This window comes from Saccopteryx leptura, chromosome 9, assembly GCF_036850995.1.
Source record: "Saccopteryx leptura isolate mSacLep1 chromosome 9, mSacLep1_pri_phased_curated, whole genome shotgun sequence".
Classification (NCBI taxonomy): Eukaryota; Metazoa; Chordata; class Mammalia; order Chiroptera; family Emballonuridae; genus Saccopteryx; species Saccopteryx leptura.
In genome coordinates this window covers 23,801,540-23,824,485 of record NC_089511.1, presented here as the reverse complement: position 1 = coordinate 23,824,485, position 22,946 = coordinate 23,801,540, and the positions used below count along the sequence as shown (strand labels likewise).

The 22,946-nt window shown below is 49.2% G+C and overlaps 1 protein-coding gene across 3 annotated transcripts in view; it reads right to left on the bottom strand.

Moving 5' to 3' along the window:
- Nucleotides 1–1,082: 1,082 nt before the first annotated feature.
- ST3GAL2 (ST3 beta-galactoside alpha-2,3-sialyltransferase 2) overlaps nucleotides 1,083–22,946 on the bottom strand; it is a 51,828-nt gene continuing 29,964 nt past the window's right edge. For all 3 annotated transcript variants that reach the window (XM_066349440.1, XM_066349441.1, XM_066349442.1), the window contains exons 2-7: nucleotides 15,907–17,282; nucleotides 13,810–14,003; nucleotides 7,422–7,601; nucleotides 5,366–5,411; nucleotides 4,981–5,100; nucleotides 1,083–3,461 (exon numbers count right to left, since the gene is read on the bottom strand). In XM_066349440.1, the coding sequence (XP_066205537.1) occupies nucleotides 3,288–3,461; nucleotides 4,981–5,100; nucleotides 5,366–5,411; nucleotides 7,422–7,601; nucleotides 13,810–14,003; nucleotides 15,907–16,245 (1,053 nt within the window). In that variant the 5' untranslated portion in view covers nucleotides 16,246–17,282 and the 3' untranslated portion in view covers nucleotides 1,083–3,287. The remainder of the gene's footprint in view (nucleotides 3,462–4,980; nucleotides 5,101–5,365; nucleotides 5,412–7,421; nucleotides 7,602–13,809; nucleotides 14,004–15,906; nucleotides 17,283–22,946) is intronic.

Here is a 22,946-nt window from a genome sequence, read left to right as displayed (position 1 = left end):
AAATGGCATGGACAGGTGACTCAGATGCTGGTAGCACCTGCTTCTACCATTCTGCCAATTTCTTGCCAACCCATACCAATGGAATCATGGGGAGTTCCACAAAACCTGGAAATGGAGGGAGGAAAGCTTCATCTGGTGCTTACTGGATCTGCATGCTGTGCTGACACCTGGCAGTGAACAGTCTCTGCCCTGCTGATCTACTTGAACACCCTGGACAGTGGTGAAGAAGCACCCTTCTGAAGGGCATAGTGGGTGGTCAAATTAGGAAGCCTCATGTATAAGGAAAGGGTGTCAGGAAGTTGGTCCCTCCCCCCTTTGATACATTCCCTAAACATTCTCTTTTAAAAGATATTTTTCCAAAAACAATTTTCCCCCCATTAATTTGGTAACAGAGGGAAAGGGAGAGATTATCAACTCACTGTTCCACTTAGCTGCTCCATTTAGTTGTGTATTCATGGATTGCTTCTCATATGCGCCCTGACTGGGATTGAACCGGTGACCTTGGCATGCTTTATCCACTGAACCAGCAAGCCAGAACCCCCCTTCCCCAACATTCTTAGCCATTAGTTGGTCAAAGCTTTGCACTGACAGATCTTTTTTGTTGTTGTTGTTTGTTTTGTTTTGTTTACAGGGACAGAGAGAGAGAGTCAGAGAGAGGGATGGATAGGGAAAGACAGACAGGAACGGAGAGAGATGAGAAGCATCAATCACCAGTTTTTTTCATTGCGACACCTTAGCTGTTCATTGATTGCCTTCTCACATGTGCCTTGACCGTGGGCCTTCAGCAGACTGCGTAACCCCTTGCTCAAGCCAGCGACCTCGGGTCCAACCTGGTGAGCTTTTTGCTCAAGCCAAATGAGCCCGCGCGACCTCGGGGTCTCGAACCTGGGTCCTCTGCATCCCAGTCCGACATTCCAGCCACTGTGCCATCACCTGGTCAGGCTGTACTGACAGATTTCAAAACAGACAAATTACTATATAGTATTTTGTTCTTTTTAATTCAGAAAGAGGGAAGAAAATAAAAAATGTTTGTTTAAATAACTATCGCAGAAAAGGAAATCTGGGCTGATGCTGGGACCCACTTATTCCAGAATGGGGATTTATTAATGTTTTAAACAAAACAAAAAGGAACAACAAAAAATAAGTTATTCTGCTCAATACTGTTTGGCATAATTGCATTGTTTTTTCATCTTCTGAACACTCAAACAGCCTCTTCAGGAAGCATTGAGATGAGACCCCCAAGAATGACTGGTGCCTTGGCTCTCTAGAATGGTGGAGGAAAGCTCTGGGAGGCAGTTCACCAGAGCGCCCCCCAACCCCATTCACCCTCCTTCTTTATTCCATCTACTTTTGAAATTACGAAGGTACAGACTCAAGCTAAATTCTCAATATATTAACTTTTGGGGGTGCCCACTGTCCCATCCCAACCCTCTTCCAAGACCCCCCCTAGTTCCGGTTCCCCAGCCAGCTGTAGGAACTACACCAATGGCCAGGAGACTGCTTAGTGGTACCAACTCACTAAGAAAAAGGATGGTATTGTGTTGTCATTATTAGGAGGGGGGGTCCTTTTAGTGGTTTGGAAGCTTCACAGAAGCTCTTTGCCCCTCCCAAACTTCCCTAACCTAGAAGCATGAGAATATCATCAGCAGCTTCCTCTAGGGACTTCAGCTGGGTTCAGTCATGCAAGTAGCTTCTAGTTGTAATCCCTGGTTGTTAGCTTCCCAGCCCATTCCAGAGCTGGAAATGGAAAGTGAGTTAGAGCGACAAGGCAGGAGGTGAGCATAGGGGAGGAGACCCATCGGCAGGGGAGGAGGCATGCAGAGGGGCAAGTCTACTTCTCCCCAGCTAGGCTCCCGGCTATTTCCACAGCCAGCTTAGAATTTTAAAAGAATCTTTGTTGGTCAGCCATACCTGGTGATTTCAGTTTAACTAAAGTATGAGCCCAAAGCAAATTCTACCCCCAAGCAAGAGGTTTCCTACTCCTCTTTGGGGTGATGGATGAAGAAAGAAGGTGCATGCACCAGGCAGCTGGACTCCCCATCTCCAGCCTTCTTTCCCACGGGTTGCTCCTCTTCCTTGAGCCAGCGCGCGCGCGTGTGTGTGTATGTGTACACTGTGAATTCCTGTGCATGTATAAGAGAGAGAGAGGAGGGTGAGGGAGAGAGGAGGAGAGAGGGAGAGAGGGAGAGAGAGAGAGAGAGAGAGAGAGAGAGAGAGACTGACTGTGAAACGCAGCAGCGCCCAATCAATCCCAAAGCAAGTTCTGAATTTTTTTTTCCAGAGCAAGTAGGCTGGTGAGGAGGCCTAGGGCTTAAGAAGAGACACTCAAGTTGTAGCGAACGGTAGGGGCCAAGGATACAAGTGAGTGAGAAGCACCTTACATTTGATGTGAGGGGGCTTCCTTGTCCCCTGCCCAGTTTCTTACACCTATGTTCCCGAGTTAGACCCTAGGTGAATTCTGCCTCCAAGCAAGGGGTAAACACAATTCGTTTTCTGGTGAGACACTAAATGCCCTGGTCAGAAAGGCCATTCCATAGGGTGGCCAAAGGCGGGGAGGGGGAGGAGGGGGGATGAGGGACCCGCAAGCCCTATAGATTCTCACTGCATTTCTTTGGTGGGTTGACACCCATCGCGGCTTACCCGATAAAAGAAATGTGGGGTTTAAAATTCTTTCAGAGGCCCGGAGTGGGTTTAAAGGGCTCTGGCTTTAACTCTGGAGAGAAAGCACGCTCCCTGAAAATCACCTGGACGCCCTCGACCCACGGGGACCCTGGGCCCTCAAGCCGCGACAGCTCCGAACGCCAGAGTCAGGCCTGCAAGCGACTGCGACAGATCCGACCGAGCCTGACGAAAGTACTCCTTCAAGGCCAGAAGCCACCTCTATCCTCAAAAAGCGTAAAACAAAATCCTACCCAAAAGCATAGGGAGTGGGAATCAAAGGACCCAGCTTTCGCCTCCGAAAGCCATTGATTGAAGGAGACGGGGCCCAACGCCACCAGTTGACTCGAGTTGAGTCACGTGATTGGCTAAAATAAACAAACTCCGCCCAACTGCAGCGTTGATTGGTGCCAGACATCCAGTCTTGTGATTGGCAGGTAACAGTAGGCAATCGCTGGGCTGCAGCACGATTGGCCCAGACCGCGGCCCGGCGTCCGGATTGCCTGGAGACGCCCCACGCCCGGCGCCGCGTCCAGGCTCAGGCCGCTACCCTGGGGCTGGCCTGGAGTCCGAACCGTAACATGCACCGCGCCAGGAGGCGGGCCGAAGGAGTCGCGGCCAGACCTTCCTCAGTTGCCTCGGTAGACCTCGATCTTGCTGGCCTTGGCCAGCATGTCGATGATGTGGGCCTCGAAGTCGGCGTCGTGCACTCCGGTCTTCCGGAACTCGCCTGCATACCGGTTATTCTCCCAGTAGTGGTGCCAGTTGCCCCGGCTGTCGGCCCCGAACCCGTACACGTTCACCTGCAGGGGAGGGCGGCGCAGGTCACCCCAGGTAGGGTACAGTGTTGGACAGGACGCGGGAGAGCCTCGGGTCGTAGTAGGGGAAGAGAAAGGAGCCACAGCAACCCAGGAAGCCAGCAGCTGATCCCCAGAGCACACAGGAAGCACAGGAAAGGGGCACCTCCAGGCCTGGGCCAACGACACTGACGGAGGGGAGGCTGCTGTTCCCTTTCAGCTCTCCTTCCATGGGTCTGATTGCGTAAAGCACAACCTCCCAGTTTAAGGCTAGTCCAACCTTTGCTAACTTCATTTTTTTGGGTTTGTTTTGTTTTGTTTTGGATGGAGTACTTTTATTTGAAAGCTGGTCAAGTACCCCATACCATAACTGAAATTTACTGGCAAAAGTAGGTGTGCTGGGTGTGAGCACTAGCGTATATGGCACAGTAGACCTGTCCACTAGCAAGAATCTGCTCCTTGAATGACTAACTTCCATTTTTAACAAACAAGAGAGCAGGCCTGGGGCCCACAGCTATGGGAGACAACCATCCACCTGCAAATTAACACTATCTCAATTCTGTTTATGTTTTTGGTTACATTTTCTTTATGGCAAGTGATATCAATTATAGTAGTTGTATTCTATTTCCTTTGTAAATAAAAAGTTTTTTTGTATTGTTCTGAAGAGAGAAGTGGGGAGGCAGAGACAGACTCCCGCATGTGCCCAATGGGGATCCACCTGGCATGCCCACCAGCGGCTGATGCTCTGCCCATCTGGGCCATTGCTCTGTTGCAACTGGAGCCATTCTAGCACCTGAGGCAGAGGCAACAGAGCCATCCTCAGCGCCTGAGGCCAACTTTGCTCCAATGGAGCCTTGGCTGCGGGAGGGGAAGAGAGAGAGAGAAAGGAGAGGGGGAAGGGTAGAGAAGCAGATGGGCGCTTCTTCTGTGTGCCCTGGCCAAGAATCAAACCCAGGACTTCCACAAGCCGGGCCGATAAATTTAACTTTTAAATGAAGTGATTTCAGATTTGAAAAAATCATTACAGTAGTAAGTTTGAGAATGCATCTATACTTTTTTTTGAGAGAGAGGAAAGTTAAAGAGATGAGAAGCATCAACTTGCAGTTGCGGCACTTTAGTTGTTCATTGATTGCTTCTCACACATGCCTTGACTGAAGGGGGGCTCCAGCTGAGCCAGTGACCCCTTGCTCAAGCCAGTGATCTTTAGGGTCAAGCCAACAACCATGGGGTCATGTCTATGATCCCACACTCACGCTTAAGCCAGTGACCCTGTGTTCAAGCTGGTGAACCCATGCTCAAGCCAGCAACCTTGGGGTTTTGAGCCAGGGACCTCAGCACCCCAGGTTGACGCTCTATTCACTGTGCCACTACCGGTCAGGCAAAATGCATCTATAATTTACCATCTAGAAATGGTGAGGAAATCAAAGGCATTTGGTTTCTGTCTACAAAAACACTTTCCTCTTGAGGCACTGCTAAGCCCTGAGAAGGGCTGCTTTCCCTCTGTTCCCCAAACTGGGCTACCTACCTCATCACACACATGCAGGGCAAAGAAGAGCACCAACATCCCTGTAGAAGGGTACCGCCCGTGATGCTCTGTCCACCTGTCGTGGATGTACTTGAAGAAGGCTGGGTTGTAGATCTGGACCTGGGAGGAGAAATTGTGACAGGCACATGAGGGGCTTTTCGGGTCCAGAGACTCTAAGCAGCTTCTGCCAGTTCCTCCATGCTTGCTCATGGACCTGGTTCATTGCAGCCTCTGTGGAAGTCAGGCGTACCAGCAATTGGGGATGCTGAAAGTTCTGGAAGGGTACTACGGGACACCTGAGCCCCAGGACCCGGCACAGCAGGAGTCAGGTCTGCAATGTTAACACTGAGGTGGGGATAAAGAAGGGGAGGAGGAGGGAGCTTACCTTTTCTTTGTCTACTCGAAGGAAGGACTTCACTGGTGCATAAGTGCTGCAAACAAATAAAAATAACATTTAGATGGGCCTGTGGGACACAGGGATGCCCTTCCTCCTGCTTGAGCCTGAGTGATGACAGCCTCACAACAGGCCCCCCTGCTTCCAGACTGCTCTCCTACACCACATCACTGGAGTACCTCATTCAGAAACCTTCAATAGCTCCCCATGCCCCTCAGAATAAAATAAGCATGTTTTAGACATGCATTGGGCCTTCCATAATCCAGCCCCAACTTTTCTTCCTACAACTCTCTGTTGTGAACTCTCCACTTGAGTTAGCTGATAATCTCAAACCCTCCATGTATGTGCTCTTACCTTGCCCACACTGACCCTCTCATTACTCTCCCCGTTTTTGGCATAAATCCTCCTTCCCTATTAGCCAACCATGGCATCCATAACCCACACTCCCTTTTCTAAGAATCTATGGGATTAAAACTCTATCGGATTTATTTTAGCTTTCACATCTACCAAATATAAAGTCAGGACACTGAACTTAAACTTCAGCATATAAAATTACATGATGACAACAGGCAAAAGGTGGAAACAACCCAATTGTCTATCATGGGATGAATGGATAAACAAAATGTGAAATATCCATTCAAGGGAATACTATTCAGGCTTTAAAATGAATAAAATCTGGGAGGGGGGAAGAGATGGAGAAGGGTAGGGGAGACTAAAAAAAAGAAAAACAAAATGAATGAAATCCTGACAAAAGTTACAATATAGATGTACCTTGAAAACATTATGCTAAGTGAAATAAATCAGATATAAAAGGACAAAATACTATATAATTCCACTTATATGAAGTACCTAGAATATTCAAATCATAGAGACAGAAAGAACAGTGGTTATCATGGTTTGAAAGGAAAGAAGAAATGGGGAATTATTACTTAAAGGCTACAGAGTTTCCATTTGAGATGATAAAAATGTTCTGGAGATGGGTAGTGGTGATGTTTGCACAACATGAATGTACTTAATGCGACTAAACTGTATGGTTAAAATTGTAAATTTTAACTTACATACGTTTTGCTGCACACACACAAAAACCATGGTGAGACAGAGTTGATTAGTGTTTGCCTTGGGGATGGGGGTGTAGGGAATGGGGATGACAGCTAAGGTGTATAGGAGTATCTTTAGATTTTTTAAGATGAAAGGTTTTAATTTTTTTTTAATTTTTTTTTTCAGAGACAGAGCAAGAGTCAGAGAGAGGAATAGATAGGGACAGACAGACCAGAATGCAGAGAGATGAGAAGCATCAATCATCAGTTTTTCGTTGCAGCATTTAGTTGTTCATCGATTGCTTTCTCATATGTGCCTTGACCGTGGGCCTTCAGCAGACTGAGTAACCCCTTGCTCGAGCCAGCGACCTTGGGTCCCAGCTGGTGAGCTTTGCTCAAACCAAATGAGCCCAGGTTCAAGCTAGCAACCTCAGGGTCTCGAACCTGGGTCCTCCACATCCCAGTCCGATGTTCTATCCACTGCACCACCGCCTGGTCAGGCTAAAGGTTTTCATTTTTAAAACATAAAAGTGTTCTAAAATTAACTGTAGGGATGGTTATACTCTGAATAGACTAAAAGCCATCGAATTGTACTTTAAATGTATGAATTGTATGGTATGTTAATTATGTTTCTTTAATAAAGCTGTTTAAAAAATATGTGGTTAATTGAATTTCCTGAGATTCCTGACTGTGCTTGGGCAACTGCCTTCAAAGAAGGCTCTCTGATGGTAGAGCTCCCAGAGTCAGGACCCACCTTCCTGGGAAGGAGACCAAAACTAGATTATTCATTCCTCACCTTTCCACCACCAATATGCTGGTTGTCACCATGCAGGAACTGACAAAGAGCATGCTCGGGCCTCAGCTAATGTCCACTTGGGCCCCCTCTCTCCTCACTAGCCCCTCTTCACCAAAATATTCAGTTAAGGAATTCTAAGATTCAGTCCCTAAGAAGACTCCCCCAAGGCAGTCTCATCACCGATATCACACTCCCAGTCAGCAGGGCAACTCACAATCGGATCTGCCCCGTGGACAGGGCGCTGGCGATCCACAGCAGGTCCAGAGCCTTGAAGGGCACCAACACAAAGCTGACATTGGCAGGCAGGTTCTTGGCACTCTCAGGGTACATGAAATGGTGGGTGGTTCGGCTACCAACATCCTTCTCAAATCCCACAGTTGGCGCCTGATTCATTCTGCAGGGACAAGAGGTTGACTATGAGAAGATACTGCCATAGAAACTGGTACAAGGTTTTTAGAGGACAATTTGGTGCTAGCCATCAAATATATAAATGGGGCTCTAGTCAGATAGCTCAGTTGGTTAGAGTGTCGACCCAATAAACAGAGGTTGCTGGTTTAATCCCTAGTTAGGGCACATACAGAAAGAGATCAATGTTCCTGTCTCTCTATGTCTCTCTCCCCTTCTTCTCTCACTCTAAAATCAATTTTTAAAAATTTACAAATAATTAATTAAAAAAATATAAACGGGTATACACTTTGATCCAACAATTCCATTTCCAGAAATCCAGCCTATTAAAATGGGTGTATAGCCCTGGCTGGATAGCTCGGGTGGTTAAGAGCATCATCTCAAAGCACAGAGGTTGCCAGTTCGATCCCTAGTCAGGGCACATACAGGAACAGATTGATATTCCTGTCTGTCTCTCTCTCACTAAAATCAATAAAAAAGGGGGTGCATAAGTGTGCAAAGACATGTATAAAGACCCTCACTGCAATGTTACAACAGTGAAAAGCAGAATCAATCAAACAATGAAGAACTGGTTATTACATTTTGGCCCATTCAAATAGAGGGATACCGTGTGGCCAGCAGAATGAATGAAGTAGATTTACATGTACTGTTCAGAAATGAATCCAAGAGCTAGTCAGTAAAAAAAATCAAGTGGTGTGATGTATCCCACATCTTTCCTTATAATACATTTCTTGAACACCTACTTTGTGCAGTAAGGGGGAATTACAACACAGAAAAGGATAAGAAAATTAGATCATGTGATATCATTTTTCACTTAAAGAAAGAAAAAGTAAAAAATACTTTTGTAGCCCTGGCCGGTTGACTCAGTGGTAGAGCATCGGCCTGGTGTGCAGGAGTCCCGGGTTCGATTCCCAGCCAGGGCACACAGAAGAAGCGCCCATCTGCTTCTCCACCCCTCCCCCTCTCCTTCCTCTCTGTCTCTCTCTTCCCCTCCCGCAACCAAGGCTCCATTGGAGCAAAGCTGGCCCGGGTGCTGAGGATGGCTCTGTGGCCTCTGCCTCAGGCGCTAGAATGGCTCTGGTTGTAACAGAGCAACGCCCTCGATGGGCAGAGCATCGCCCCCTGGTGGGCCTGCCAGGTGGGTCCTGATCGGGCGCATGCGGGAGTCTGTCTGACTGCCTCCCCGTTTCCAACTTCAGAAAAATACAAAAAAAAAAAAAATAGGCCCTGGCCGGTTGGCTCAGCGGTAGAGCATTGGCCTGGCGTGCAGGTGTCCTGGGTTTGATTCCTGGCCAGGGCACATAGGAGAAGCACCCATCTGCTTCTCCACCTCTCCCCCTCTCCTTCCTCTGTCTCTCTCTTCCCCTCCTGCAGCCAAGGCTCCATTGGAGCAAAGATGGCCCGGGCGCTGGGGATGGCTCTGTGGCCTCTGCCTCGGGCGCTGGGGTGGCTCTGGATGCAATGGGGCGGCGCCCTGGAGGGGCAGAGCATCGCCCCCTGGTGGGCGTGCCAGGTGGATCCCGGTCGGGCGCATGCGGGAGTCTGTCTGACTGCCTCCGTTTCCAGCTTCAGAAAAATGAAAAGAAACAAAAAACTTTTGTACATGATTAGAAAAAAATGTGGAGAGTATTAAAATTATTAAAGAATTTTTACTCTCAGGAAATGGGATCAAGGAGAGATAATTCATTGCTTATTGTATACATTTTCCTCCTATTAATACCTCACTTCTGTGAGGAACAAAGCAGGTTGGAGAAGAAGGCTTAATAAGGATGGGGTTTCACCTGACCATGTGGTGGCGCAGTGGATAGAGAGTTGGACTGGGATGCCGAGGACCCAGGTTCAAGACCCCAAGGTTGCCGGCTTGAGCGTGGGCTCATCTGGTTTGAGCAAAGCTCACCAGGTTGGACCCAAGGTCACTGGCTCGAGCAAGGGGTTACTCGGTCTGCTGAAGGCCCGTGGTCAAGGCACATATGAGAAAGCAATCAATGAACAACTAAGGTGTCGCAATGCGCAACGAAAAACTAATGATTGATGCTTCTCATCTCTCCGTCCCTGTCTATCCCTCTCTCTCTTTCTGTCTCTGTAAAAAACAACAACAAAAAAAAAAGGATGATGTTTCTCAGCCACTGGAGTACAGAAGAGGGTAGCAGGCAGTGGAAGTTTTGGTTGGTATCACTAAGTTGGCTGGGCCCTGAGCTGGGCAGGAGCTGGGGTCAAGGTTGACTCTTGTGAGAATCTAAGAAACAAGTTTTCTGTCACCAGAAATGGAAAGAACAAACTGGTTCTGCAGATCAAAGGGTTATAGCTGCCCCAGGTTGACTTCGTTTTCTTTTTTATTCCCAGGTTGGCTTCTGAAGATAGTCTCCCATCTGCCTTTTTTAGAGCTCTTGTTATTTTTTAAAATATTTTTTGTTGTGTTGTAGAATTTTTTTTTTAGATTTTATTGATTTTTTTTTTTTTTTTTTCATTTTTCTGAAGCTGGAAACAGGGAGAGACAGTCAGACAGACTCCCGCATGCGCCCGACCGGGATCCACCCGGCACGCCCACCAGGGGGCGACGCTCTGCCCACCAGGGGGCGATGCTCTGCCCATCCTGGGCGTCGCCATGTTGCGACCAGAGCCACTCTAGCGCCTGAGGCAGAGGCCACAGAGCCATCCCCAGCGCCCGGGCCATCTTTGCTCCAATGGAGCCTCGGCTGCGGAAGGGGAAGAGAGAGACAGAGAGGAAAGCGCTGCGGAGGGGTGGAGAAGCAAATGGGCGCTTCTCCTGTGTGCCCTGGCCGGGAATCGAACCCGGGTCCTCCGCACGCTAGGCCGACGCTCTACCGCTGAGCCAACCGGCCAGGGCTAGATTTTATTGATTTTTTAGAAGAAAAGATACAGAGAGAGAGAGTAGCCCTGGCCAACTGGCTCAGTGGATAGAGCACTGGCCCAGCATGTGAAGTCCCAGGTTCTATCCCTGGTCAGGCACACATGAGAAGCAACCATCTGCTTCTCTTCCCCTTCCTCTCCCCTGTTTCTCCTCCCTCAGCCAATGGCTCAATTGGTTGAGTATGGGCCCTAGGCGCTGAGGATCGCTTGACTGATTCAAGCATGGGCCCCAGATGGGGGTTGCCAGGTGGATACTGGTCAGGGAGGATGCGGGAGTCTGTCTCTCTATCTCCCCTCCTCTCACTTAAAAAAAAAGAAAGAAAGATAGATAGATAGAGAGCGAGAGAGAAGGGGAAGGAACAGGAAGCATCAACGTGTAGTAGTTGCTTCCCGTATGCGCCTTGACCAAGCAAGCCAAGTTTCCAACTGGTGACCGACCCCAGCATCCAGGTCCACACTTGGTTCACTGCATCTCCCCAGGTCAGGTCAGCCAGAGCTTTCAAAGTCACTTCCTGCACTCTCCCTCCTGGGGGCACACCCGTGCCTTTCCCCTTCCCACCCCAGGCAGTTCTCTCTTTCTCTGAAGCTCTCCTTTTGCCTCTGTAACTTGTTTCCTGAGCCTATTCTACCTCTGTGATTTTCTAAATAAACTTCCTCTTATTTAAAAAAAAAAATGCCTGACCTGTGGTGGCGCAGTGGATAAAGCGTCAACCTGGAAATGCCGACGTCGTCGGTTCAAAACCCTGGGCTTGCCTGATCAAGGCACATATGGGAGTTGATGCTTCCAGCTCCTCCCCCCACTTCTCTCTCTCTGTCTCTCCCTCTCCTCTCTAAAATGAATAAACTAAAAAAAAGTCTCTTCTTAGACCTGTCAGCTCCTATCACTATGCCTCCTGCCCTTCGGTGGGCCCTGCTGCAGAGACTCCACCACCTCAGGTTCCTTCCACTTGCTGAGCAGGCACCAATTTTCAAAAGTTTGGGAATGAACAGAGTGAGAGGGCCAAAAGATATTTCAGAGTCTCCAAGGCAAGGGAACATGGCATGCATTTGGAGACAGGATTTTGCTTCAAGCTCTGATTCATTCTGGAGAAGCCAAGCCCTGGAAAGGGGCCAGAGCAGGACAGAGAGGATGAGCTGTATTCCTGTCTCCCAAGGGCAAAGCATTCAAGAATTCTGTCTGTCCCTGGCTGTCTCCAGCTGCCAAAGAAGCACCTGGAAGCAGGGGCACAGGCAGGGTAAACATGCATTCATGCTTAGAGTTTGGTGTCTGGTTGCTTAGTCTCATTCAGTCATGCATGCGTTTACGGCCCGACTACAATATTCCAGGCACTGCTCTAGGTCTGGACCTATCTGCTGGCCATTTAAGGCAGGACCAGCTCAACTCCATTTGAAGTTGTCAGCAAGGCTCAAAGACAGCTGGAGGTGAGCAGAGCCATCATTGCACTGTATATCAGCTTGGCCCTCCCAGTGGAGTCTTACATTGGTCCTGCTTCTAGGGAGGCCTCCCCTCTGGTTCCAAACCAAGATATGCTTGCAAGCAAACAGCCCCCTCCACTGCTAAATGGCTCCTTATAGGTCAGCAGCCAGCCAATTACCATTTGGGACACCTCTTCCATAAATCGATTCTGGGGCCCACTGCAACATCCTACATCTCTTAGACTGGTCCCTATAAGGGAACATCTGTGAATTCCTTTCAGTAGTCTGGCCTGACCAGGTGACACCCAGGTGTCATAGAAGTCAAGCCTTTTTTGCTCATCTGAGTGCCTCTACCCTGGAGCTTCCAACCATCACTGAGGTGCAGATGGCCAGGCAAGGGAGGCAGGGGTTTCAGGTAGTCTAGAGCATTTCCCCGGACTTTCCGTGTTCCAGGGCTGCACTGGAGTGAAGGACACTTCATCCCCCAATTCAGTCACTGTCTCTGGGTAAAGAGAGGCCTCTCTTTCAGGTCCCAGCTTGCCTCCCTTCTGTTCTGGGTGCCAGCCATTGGACAGTGAGGAGAATCTCAGGTGGCGCTGGGCTCCTGCACGGGCCTAGCATTCCTGTACACACCATTCTCAACGTATGAAAGGTTTTGCAAGGAATGTGGAAAGCCTCAGAGACATATTGCTGCTTTGGTGTTGTTATGGAGACAGCAACAGTTTCTAAGATAAAGCACTTCCTTCCTCCTCCTGGGAAACCTGGTCTTGATGCACATCCTAAGAGATGCTTTGTGACAACTGGGGATTTTCAGTATCTTATTCTTCAAGTTCTTCCTCCAAGGAGTGAGGCAGCATTTCCAGTCCCCAAGTCTAATGGAGAAGTCAGAAAACAGGTTTAAAGAAGGAGCAGCTGCCCTGGCCGGTTGGCTCAGCGGTAGAGCGTCGGCCTAGCGTGCGGAGGACCCGGGTTCGATTCCCGGCCAGGGCACACAGGAGAAGCGCCCATTTGCTTCTCCACCCTTCCGCCGCGCTTTCCTCTCTGTCTCTCTCTTCCCCTCCCGCAGCCAAGGCTCCATTGGAGCAAAGATGGCCCGGGCGCTGGGGATGGCTCTGTGGCCTCTGCCTCAGGCGCTGGAGTGGCTCTGGTCGCAACATGGCGACGCCCAGGATGGGCAGAGCATCGCCCCCTGGTGGGCAGAGCGTCACCCCTGGTGGGCGTGCCGGGTGGATCCCGGTCGGGCGCATGCGGGAGTCTGTCTGACTGTCTCTCCCTGTTTCCAGCTTCAGAAAAATGAAAAAAAAAAAAAAAAAAAAGAAGGAGCAGCTCATGCCTTGTTGCTTTGTGTCTCTGTGTGGAATGAATGCCCAATCCTCCTGTCTTCAAGGCTGGGCACTGATATTTTATTGAATGAGTAAGTCCCCACATAATCTAAGCCTTGTGACATAAAGGACAGCAGCCCAGAGCAAGCACCAGATAGTTTCTTATTCTGCCCAGGATATCTGTCTTCTATGAGTCTTCCAGGAGGAATCACCTGTGACTATTAAGCAAGATGCTGATTTGGTTTGGGGCTTTCACCCCTGAAACAACTACTGAGGATTTGGTCAGATAGAAGGGCCTCTGGTGGGAGTGTTCACTAGCAGTCAACCAGGAGCCGAGTTTCAGCTCCTTTCAGAGTAATTCAGAGTTGGAAACTGAGTACTGGCCTCAAGCAAAGTCTAGAACAGGAATTCAGCCTACCCATCCACCCCAACAAAGGCGAGAACCTATCACAGAAGGTTCTGGGAGTTAAGAGACCTACAGCAACCCCAGCAACTGAAAACTCCCACGCTGTCAGACAAGACCAAGGAGTCCAGTCCCCCATCCAGGAGGCCTGTCCTGGGCCTACCCCCGGGCTCCCCGCAGCTCACCTCATGATGAAGTTGTGCCCGTCCACATCAGGCCCATAGCCAGAGCCCCGCAGGTTGCCGGAGTTCCCCACCACAGCACAGCGTCGGCACTGCTGGGGGTCCCGGAAACGGTAGGGGTTCTCGCCTGGTACTATCTGGAACAGCTTCTCCAGCACCTCATTGGTGTTGTGTGACTTGAACTGGGGCTGCAGCATCTGCACAGGGAAGGGGACAGGAGTAGGTGTGAGCAGGGAGGGACACTTGCCTGACTCCCCTCCCCTCTCCCTCCACTGTCCAAGCCACACAGCACTCCTAACCAGGCTCTGTCAGGGAGCAGGAATTCTCTGAGCAGGGAACCCTCCCCTCAACAATAGACAATAGTGAAGTCTCCCTTTAAGCCACTCAGATGTACTAGAGGAGGCTCAGGGGTCAAGGCACATCCTCCATGGACCTATAGGCCTGTGCCAGGAAGCAGAGAAACTTCTTGGGTGGGCTCCTCATGCACAAGAGGCCCCTGCTCAGCTGTCCCTCAGGGCAGCTCTGAGTCACAGAAAGAGGTCACTTTGAGGTGCAGGTAATGTGGAAAGTCAGGCTGAGCTGCAGGGGTTCACTCCTAATCAGTCTATAGTGGGTGCCCAGAAACTCGGCCTGTAGGCTGGGGGTGACAGGAGCTGCCTGGGGCAAATTCACAGAACAAGTGGAGCCACTCCCTGAGCCCTCTGGGGAAGGCAGAGAGGCACAGAAATGCTTTCACTGTCACAACAGCCAGAATGAAGCTGGTCCCCTGCTTGTCCCACCACCAGTGACAGTAAAAAACCACAAAATGAAGCCTAGGTAGCACTCAAATGTATACAGGGTCACACAGGAACGAAGGAGCAAGTGGGGCTTGTCGCAAACAGGAGGCCCCATCCATCAGTAAGCAGCAACTCAGTCAATTATTGCGAGTAGGATTATGAGCCCAGAAGGACCAAATTTTCTAATTTTTCAAGAGAAGCTGAAAATATGGATTTCAGGTGAAATCTCCTTATCCATAAATGCTGATAACTAATGCAAGTATTTTTAAAACATTTGTCTGGGCTGGCCTCATGTGCCAGCAGTTGGTAAGGTTCAAACTAGGACTTTAAAATGCCCTGTGCTCTGAGCCATAATACCTTGGGTTTGTGGCTGAGCAAGTGTTGCTCAGGGGACAGAATACATGGAGGGGATGGGGTGCGCCTGCGTCTCGGTCTCTTTTGTGCACAGGGAGGACCCCAGAGAACAAGAACAAGGGCTCAAAGTGGAGAGGGAGCTTAGCTCTGAGATGAGGATTCCTAAATTCATGGCTAAAGAGGGTAACTATGGGGGGTGGGGGGACAGGGGAGAAGCAGCTTCTACTGCATCTTGGCTAAGGAACATGCTTGGTGCTTAAAGAGCCCCGAGTTCCATCCCTGTGGGTGGTCTACCCCTGTCCAGTGTCCTGTTCTGGCCCTAGGTGGCCACCACTGGGACCTGGGACTTCGGGCAAGCCCTGTACACTCTCTGAACCATGATTTTCCCCATAAAGTACAGAAAGCAGGATCTGTAAATTGTTCTGATAAGCCTGCTTACTCAAGCTCATCCTCATAGCTTCCCTGAAGAAAAAAAATCTGGACTATAACAAAACAAAACAAAACAAAATCATAACTTCCAGTTTTTTTTCAAAGGGTAGAAGATCCAGCCGTGATGAGCTGCGTCCCTGCGTGGCAACAATCCCTGGAGCTGAGAGCTTGCTCCTTGTAAAGGGCAAGCCTCCTCCCTATTGTCACGGTCCTCACTTCTCACCATCTTCTTATTCAAACCGCTTCTCTCATCTCTGTCACTGCCTGGCCGTGCAGGTATTTCTGGTCTATGCTCAGTCCCTACAGACACTAGAGAATATTAGTTCCCTCTCCTTCCAAGCCAAAGCTCACTCTGCCCTTCAGAATCTGTGATCCTAGTAGATGGTTAAATGGGCTTCTTGCTTTGTCAAGGCTCTGGGGCCAGAAGACAGACAGCCCAAATCCAAGAGGGAGCTTGAAGAGTAACTCTCAAGTGGGGCGGGGGTACAGGTCCCTGGAGAGGAGCAGCAAAGGTAGGCAGAAGGGGCCAGGGTTCTCTCACCATCCACCACCTCTGGACATCAGGGGGTAGATCCATGTTCTCTCGGGTCCAGACAGGGGAAATGTTGCTGTCAAAGTGGCTGTCAAACCAGTCGGAGGCACCAGCATCGCCCATGCAGCGGCGGCAGGCACAGCTCTTGCCACTGAGCTCCTCTTTGCTGAGGTGCTGCAGGTTAGCATAGCCGGGCACCAGCTTCACCCGGTGGGTGCCCCCCAGAGCCCTCGAGTCCAGGTAGGGCAGGGTGGCCATGCTGTGGTGGGAGTAGGTGAAGAGCAGTGACATAATGAACACCAGCAGGAAGGCCACGGAGAGGAACCACACCCGCAGGGAGCACTTCATGGTGCGAAGCCCTGGGAGGTCGGACCACCAGCCCAGCGAGCAGCTGGGTGTCACTGTGGCCACTCCTTTCCCAGCCCAGTGCTGGGCCAGTCACAGCGTAGCCTCTAGAGCATAAGGGCGTGTGCTGTAGCGTGGACAGTGGCAGGAGTCCAAGCCACGCCCTCTCTCAAGGTAAGGAAAAAGCACGTGGGCAGAAGTGGCTCCCCTGTCCCTGAGCCACTTGGGCCCCTGCTTATGGCTTCATTGGGTCTCTCCGTCACTAGCTAGGCCACAGATGCTCTGCTTCTCCCGCTGCCCTGGCAAGGGGGAGGTCAATCCATTCCAGCCTTCTGGTCCATTGGAGTTGCTGGCTGCCAGCTCTGGGGGGCCCCCTCTTTGGTGACTTGAAACAGTCCAGTCTGGAGTAATCGGGGTCCTTGTGGTTCATGAGCAGATGCTGAGGCAGCCTCTCGTGCTCTGCAGCAGGGAAGCCCTTGAACCCCAATCACAACAGAGAACAAGTGAACTTCAAGCAGCCTTGATCTCATGCAAGAGGTATCCACCCCTCAGACGGTTCTCCCAGCCCAATCCCTCTGCCAGGGGAGAGGAACCAGGCCCCAACCCTGAGAGAAGAAATCAGGAAGCTCTCTGGGTGTCACAGAACTCTGCTGCAGAGACCAAGATCTTCCTTGCATTAGGTTCTGCCCTCTGCTTCCCATCTGAGGTACAGGTCCCTTCTCCAGGTGGTCAGAGCCCCAACTGCTGTTCCGTAAGGGTTGTAGAGCTCCTGCTACAATGGAGTCCTCTGGGCCTGGGCACAGCTGCTGCTCAGCGGGGTGCTACTTTGAACGCAGTCTGGGTCAGCAGAGCATGTGCCAAGCTCCCAACCAGGGCCCAGGCCTCCTTCCTGGTGCTGCTGGCCCAGACTCAGAGGTTGCTCTGCCCATCCCCACTCCCCAGAGGCCAGCCGTCCTGCCGTCTTGCTGTTAGCTCCTGCTAGCAGTAATCCCCTGGCAGGTTCCCGTCACTTGTCAGCGCCAGGCTGCCTCAGCATGACCCTGAAATTGCAGAGAGAAAAAATAATGTGTGGATAAAATTGCACACATGCACACACATTCTCCCCCAGCTTTGCTCCCAAGTCTCAGAGGGGACAAAGCTGGCAGTAGAGGTGATGCTCACTTAACCATCAAAAGAAAGGGCTCTCTCCTCTATCCACGGATAGCATTGCTCTCCTAACCTGGGGCCTCCGAGGATAAGGTTAGCCCACTATCCTCACTTATTAACCAGAAGGTAAACAAGGACAGAAAGTGATTTCCCTAGAGTCACATGGCAACTCACTGCAAGAATCAGGTTTAGAAAACTCCTAGTCCAGTTTCCCGGGGCTCCATACAGACCCCAGGAATGTGCTCGCCAAGGCCCTAGACTCATCCTGGCCCTCCTCAGCTCCCTGCCTATTTCCTCTAAGGCTGTATGTACATAGTCCTTTTAGATCCTTGTGGCCTGTGGAACAAAGTTATAATAAACTCTTAATAGAATATTTTTTAAAAGTTCTTAGGCCCTGGCCAGATAGCTCAGTTGGTTAGAGCATTGTTCCAAAGGGCAAAGGTTGCCAGTTTGATCTCCGGTCAGGGTACATGTAGAAACAGATCGATGTTCTTGTCTCTCTCTCCATTCCACTCTCTCTAATATTAATAAAATAAACATTTTTTAGAAAAGAAATTGCCTGGCTGATGCACAGTAGATAGAGCATCGACCTAGGACGCGGAGGACCCAGGTTCAAAACCCCGAGGTCACCAGCTTGAGCGCAGGCTCACCAGCTTGAGTGACCCCATACTCGCTGTCCTGAGCCCAAAGTTCGCTCACTTGAAGTTCAAGATCACTGGCTTGAGTCCAAGGTCGCTGGCTTGAGCAAGGGGTTACTCGCTCTGCTGTAGCCCCACGGTCAAGGCATATATGAGAAAGCAATCAATGAACAACTAAGGTGTTGCAACGTGCAATGAAAAACTAATGATTGATGCTTCTCATCTCTCTCCGTTCCTGTCTGTCTGTCCCTGTCTATATCCCTCTCTCTGACTCACTCTCTGTCTCTGTAAAAAATAAATAAAATTTCAAAAAATTTAAAAAAAAAAAAGAACCTCAGCTGCTGCTTTGTAGCAGTTCAAATTTCTGGGGTCAAGCCAAATCACAAAGCCATCAGGGATGGAACCAGCACATTCCAATAAGGATGGCATTATTCAGGGGTGTAGCGGTGGGAGTGGGGGGAAAACAGTGCTCACAAGTGAAGGAACTTGCATAAGGTAATGATTTCAAGAATGGAAGTGATATTTGATCTCAGGTCTATCTGGTTCAGAGCTGTGATGGACTAGGGAACAGAAAGAGGCCCATGAGCTCTCTCAACTACCCCAGGGGCTCAGATTTAAAAAAAAAAAATTATTCAGTTTAAGAGAGACAGGAGAGGGAGAGAGAGAGAGAGAAGGGAGGAGGAGCAGGAAGCATCAACTCCCACATGTACCTTGATCAGGGATGACAGACAGGGAGACACAGAAGCTGGCTTCCCAGGGTCAATAGTGAAGTTTCACCTAGGGCTCCTGGCTCTCATCCACAGGGGCCCCAGCAGCACTGGCTCAAGTGTGCTCCTTCCCACTCTCTACTGCCATTTGGAAGGCCTGACTCCAGGCATGACGTTTGATGATGGTCTACAGATAGGAAAACGGGTCACTGTCTCTTCTAGTTCCCCCTTTGCCCATTTCCATGCCCAATATCGAAGGAAGAGAACTTGGTTTTGCATGGTCCTGCCCCCAGTGTCCCATGACTTGAGGGCTGGCTGTGAGGCAAGTGGCCTTGGGAGGTAGTGACGTTCAGGCTGAGCAAGGGGCCTCATTGGGGAGACCTGGTTTCTGGTGGGCAGTCCACTGTAGCCACTGAAGGCAAGAGCTGGGCAGGAGTTGACACAGGAGGCTCCAAAGGAAACATCCTTTATCAGGGATGTCAAAACTCCTTGGGATCGTAACTCAATGAAGAGGCACCTGAGGTAACTGACTGCCTTGGTGGGTAGAGGAAAAATCCTAGTTTCAACAATGTGTTTCGAAAGAGCTCAGAAATAGAGTAGCCGGCAAAAGCCCTAGCGTGAGAACCTCATGGTTGTGCTGTTCCTGAGAGCTTGAGCTGCCCAGCCTGCACTGAGTATAAACAGAAGCGCAGGGTTGTCACTAATTGGAACTAAAAAAAGATCAGAGGTCCCTAGACATGCATTAAAAACCCCAGAAGTGCCTAACCAGGCGGTGGCGCAGTGGATGGAGCGTCAGACTGGGATGCAGAAGGACCCCGGTTCGAGACCCCAAGGTCACCAGCTTGAGCACGGGCTCATCTGGTTTGAGCAAAAGCTCACCAGCTTGGACCCAAGGTCGCTGGCTCCAGCAAGGGGTTACTCGGTCTGCTGAAGGCCCGCGGTCAAGGCACATATGAGAAAGCAATCAGTGAACAACTAAGGTGTAGCAATGCGCAACGAAAAACTAATGATTGATGCTTCTCATCTCTCCGTTCCTGTCTGTCTGTCCCTGTCAATCCCTCTTTCTGACTCTGTCTCTGTAAAAATAAATAAATAAATAGGCCCTGGCCAGTTGGCTCAGTGGTGGAGCGTCGGCCTGGCGTGTGGAAGTCCCAGGTTCGATTCTCGGCCAGGGCACACAGGAGAGGCGCCCATCTGCTTCTCCACCCCTCCCCCTCTCCTTCCTCTCTGTCTCTCTCTTCCCCTCCTGCAGCCAGGGCTCCATTGGAGCAAAGATGGCCCAGGTGCTGGGGATGGCTCCATGGCCTCTGCCTCAGGCGCTAGAGTGGCTCTGGTCACAACAGAGCAATGTCCCGGAAGGGCAGAGCACCCTCCCCCCCCCCCATGGGCATGCCGGGTGGATCCTGGTCGGGCACAGGCGGGAGTCTGTCTGACTGCCTCCCCATTTCCAGCTTCAGAAAATACAAAAATAAAAAATAAAATAATAAATAAATAAATAAATAAATAAATAAATTGGGGGAAAAAAAAGTTCAAAAACCCCAGAAGTCATCCACTGCTGACCCTTACTAAGTGCTTTCGCATGTCGTGTTTTCTCCTGGGAACTCCCGTCCTTCCAGGTGCCCACTGCCTAAGTCTGACTTCTCCCCTTCACAGCTGCTTTGACCATTCACGTTAAGCCACGCATATACCCCAATATTAAAAAGTCAGGGGCAGGGTGCACACACTTTGGCATCAGTCCCACCTTGCTGCCCACAAAGGGAAGCAGGCCAGCCTTCTGGGGCCACCTGGCTGGTGAGGCTCATTTAGTCATTCAATAGATACCTAAGGGGCCAGTGAGATGGTGTGGTGTAGGACACACCCAGTCTCTCCTCACTGAACTTTCAGCATTTCTTTTCCCAATTTTTTATTATTTTTATTGACACAGTTGATAGGACACATTAGCTATGTAATCGACACTCTTCATGAAGCATGCCCACATCTTCTCCCTGCCCCCTCATGCTCTCTTTTCCTGAGCATGCCCTGCCTCTCCGCCCACTTTAGTCCCTCGAGGCATGTACAGTATCTCTTTCCCTCTCTCTCATAACCTCCAAGGACCCTTCTTCTACCTGTAACCTTCTAAATAAACTTTCTCTTATAATTTGAAAAAAATTTAAATATTTAAAATCAAAGGCCACTTCTTAGATCTCATTAGTTTATTGCATTTTGTATTAAGTATACCTTTTTCTAATGTCTTAACTTTATCAAGAAACATGTCATATGAAAATACCTGTTAACAGTCAACATACTTTTTTTACATATTTTTGTTCTATGATGCAAAGATTTTTTTTTTTAGGGGGAGGGAGGGTAGGGGGGGAGCAGGAAGCATCAACTCGTAGTAGTTGCTTCTCATAGGTGCCCTGACTGGGCAAGCCAGTGGTTTCTAACTGGCAACCTCAGCGTTCCAGATCGAAGCTTTAGCCACTGTGCCACCATAGGTCAGGCCCAAAGATATTTTTATTTTATGCCCTGACCAGATAGCTCAGTTGGTTAGAATATCTTCCCGATGCACAGAGACTGCTAGTTCAATCCCCGTCCAGGGTACACACAGAAACAGATCAATGTCTCTCTCTCTCTCTCTCTCTCTCTCTCTCTCTTTTCCTTCCTCTCTCTCTAAAATTAATAAAATAAAAATTTTTTAAAGATATTTTTAGTTTAAACACTCGATTGGTTTATCAAAGGTGATAATAAAGTGCTACGACAGAAAAATTACAGAGCCGTGAGCTAAACAAGAAGTGTAAAGGGCTTTGGGAGGAACAAGCCTGACCTGATAAAAACAGAAAAGAGGGCAGGGGGTGTCCGAGAGGAAGAGGCCCAGCCACAGGCCCCAGAAGGCTTTGAAGGAATTAAGATTTATTATGAATCTGATGGGAAGTTTTTTTGAGGAGAGAAGGGTCATGGCCTGATGTATATTTTAGAATGGAGCCTTGGAGCGAATGTTTTCAAACCAACAGCATCAGGAGTTTGCAAAGGATATGGAGTATTAAGAACACTCATGTACTCACCACTGGTGAGAAAATAAATTAATACAATGCTTAGGAAGATAACTTGGCATTAATAAAGATAAACATGAGTATATCCCAGGAGTATTTCTTGTTTTGTTTTGTTTTAAGAGGAATTAGAAATCATCTTTCTCACAGAAAATGTGGTAACATTTTGTGTGGTGATTAGAAAATTCTCCCAGTCATCCTGGGCTAATTTATTTCAAGACTTCCTATGTGTATAAACATTCTCACATTGTAATTCCTCTGAAGTCTGGGTGGGAACGAATGGTGTTTGACCCAAAGGCTGAATAGTTAGAATCACTGAATTACAATTCTATGAAAGCCTGTGAATTCAGTCTGCTTGTCATACTAAGCAGGTTTAAAGCTCAGGGTGAACCCTGACAACAGGTTGAATTTACTGTTTCATTTTCCTCCCAAATCACACCCCAACTTGGGACAATCTATGTTTTTCAATAAGGTTTAATTTATATGTAACAATATGTAGAAATCTTTCCATGTAAAGCTTGATGCATTTCCACCTCTGTGTACATCTGTGTAAACTAGAGAGCATGCCCATCACCCCAGAAAGTCCCCTGCGCTCCTTTCCAGTCAACATCCACTGCTCCACCACTTTTTAAAGTTCTGCCAGCACAGATTAGATTTACTTGCTCTTGAACCTCATATAAACACATATTATGTGCTCTTGTGTCTGGCTTCTTTTGCCCAGCACATGTGTTAGAGATTCATCCAGGAATGTGTGAGTATCAGTAGTTTGTCCTTCTCCATGTCTGGACATTTGAGTTGTTCCCAGTTTTTGGTTGTTAGGAGTAAAACTGTCATGAACTTCTTGTGTAAGTCCTTTTGTGGACACACCCCTCATGACTCTTGGGTAAACTACCTGGGAGTGGAGTTAACAGATCATAAGGGTAGGTGTATGTTTAAAACCTTACTCGAAATTACCATATGGTTTTCTTTTTTTTTCTTTTTTTTTTAATTTATTCATTTTTAGAGAGGAGAGGGAGAGAGAGAGGAGAAACAGAGAGAGAGAAGGGGGGAGGAGCTGGAAGCATCAACTCCCATATGTGCCTTGACCAAGCAAGCCCAGGGTTTCGAACCCGCGACCTCAGCATTTCCAGGTCGATGCTTTATCCACTGTGCCACCAGAAATCAGGCAGCCATATGGTTTTCTAAAG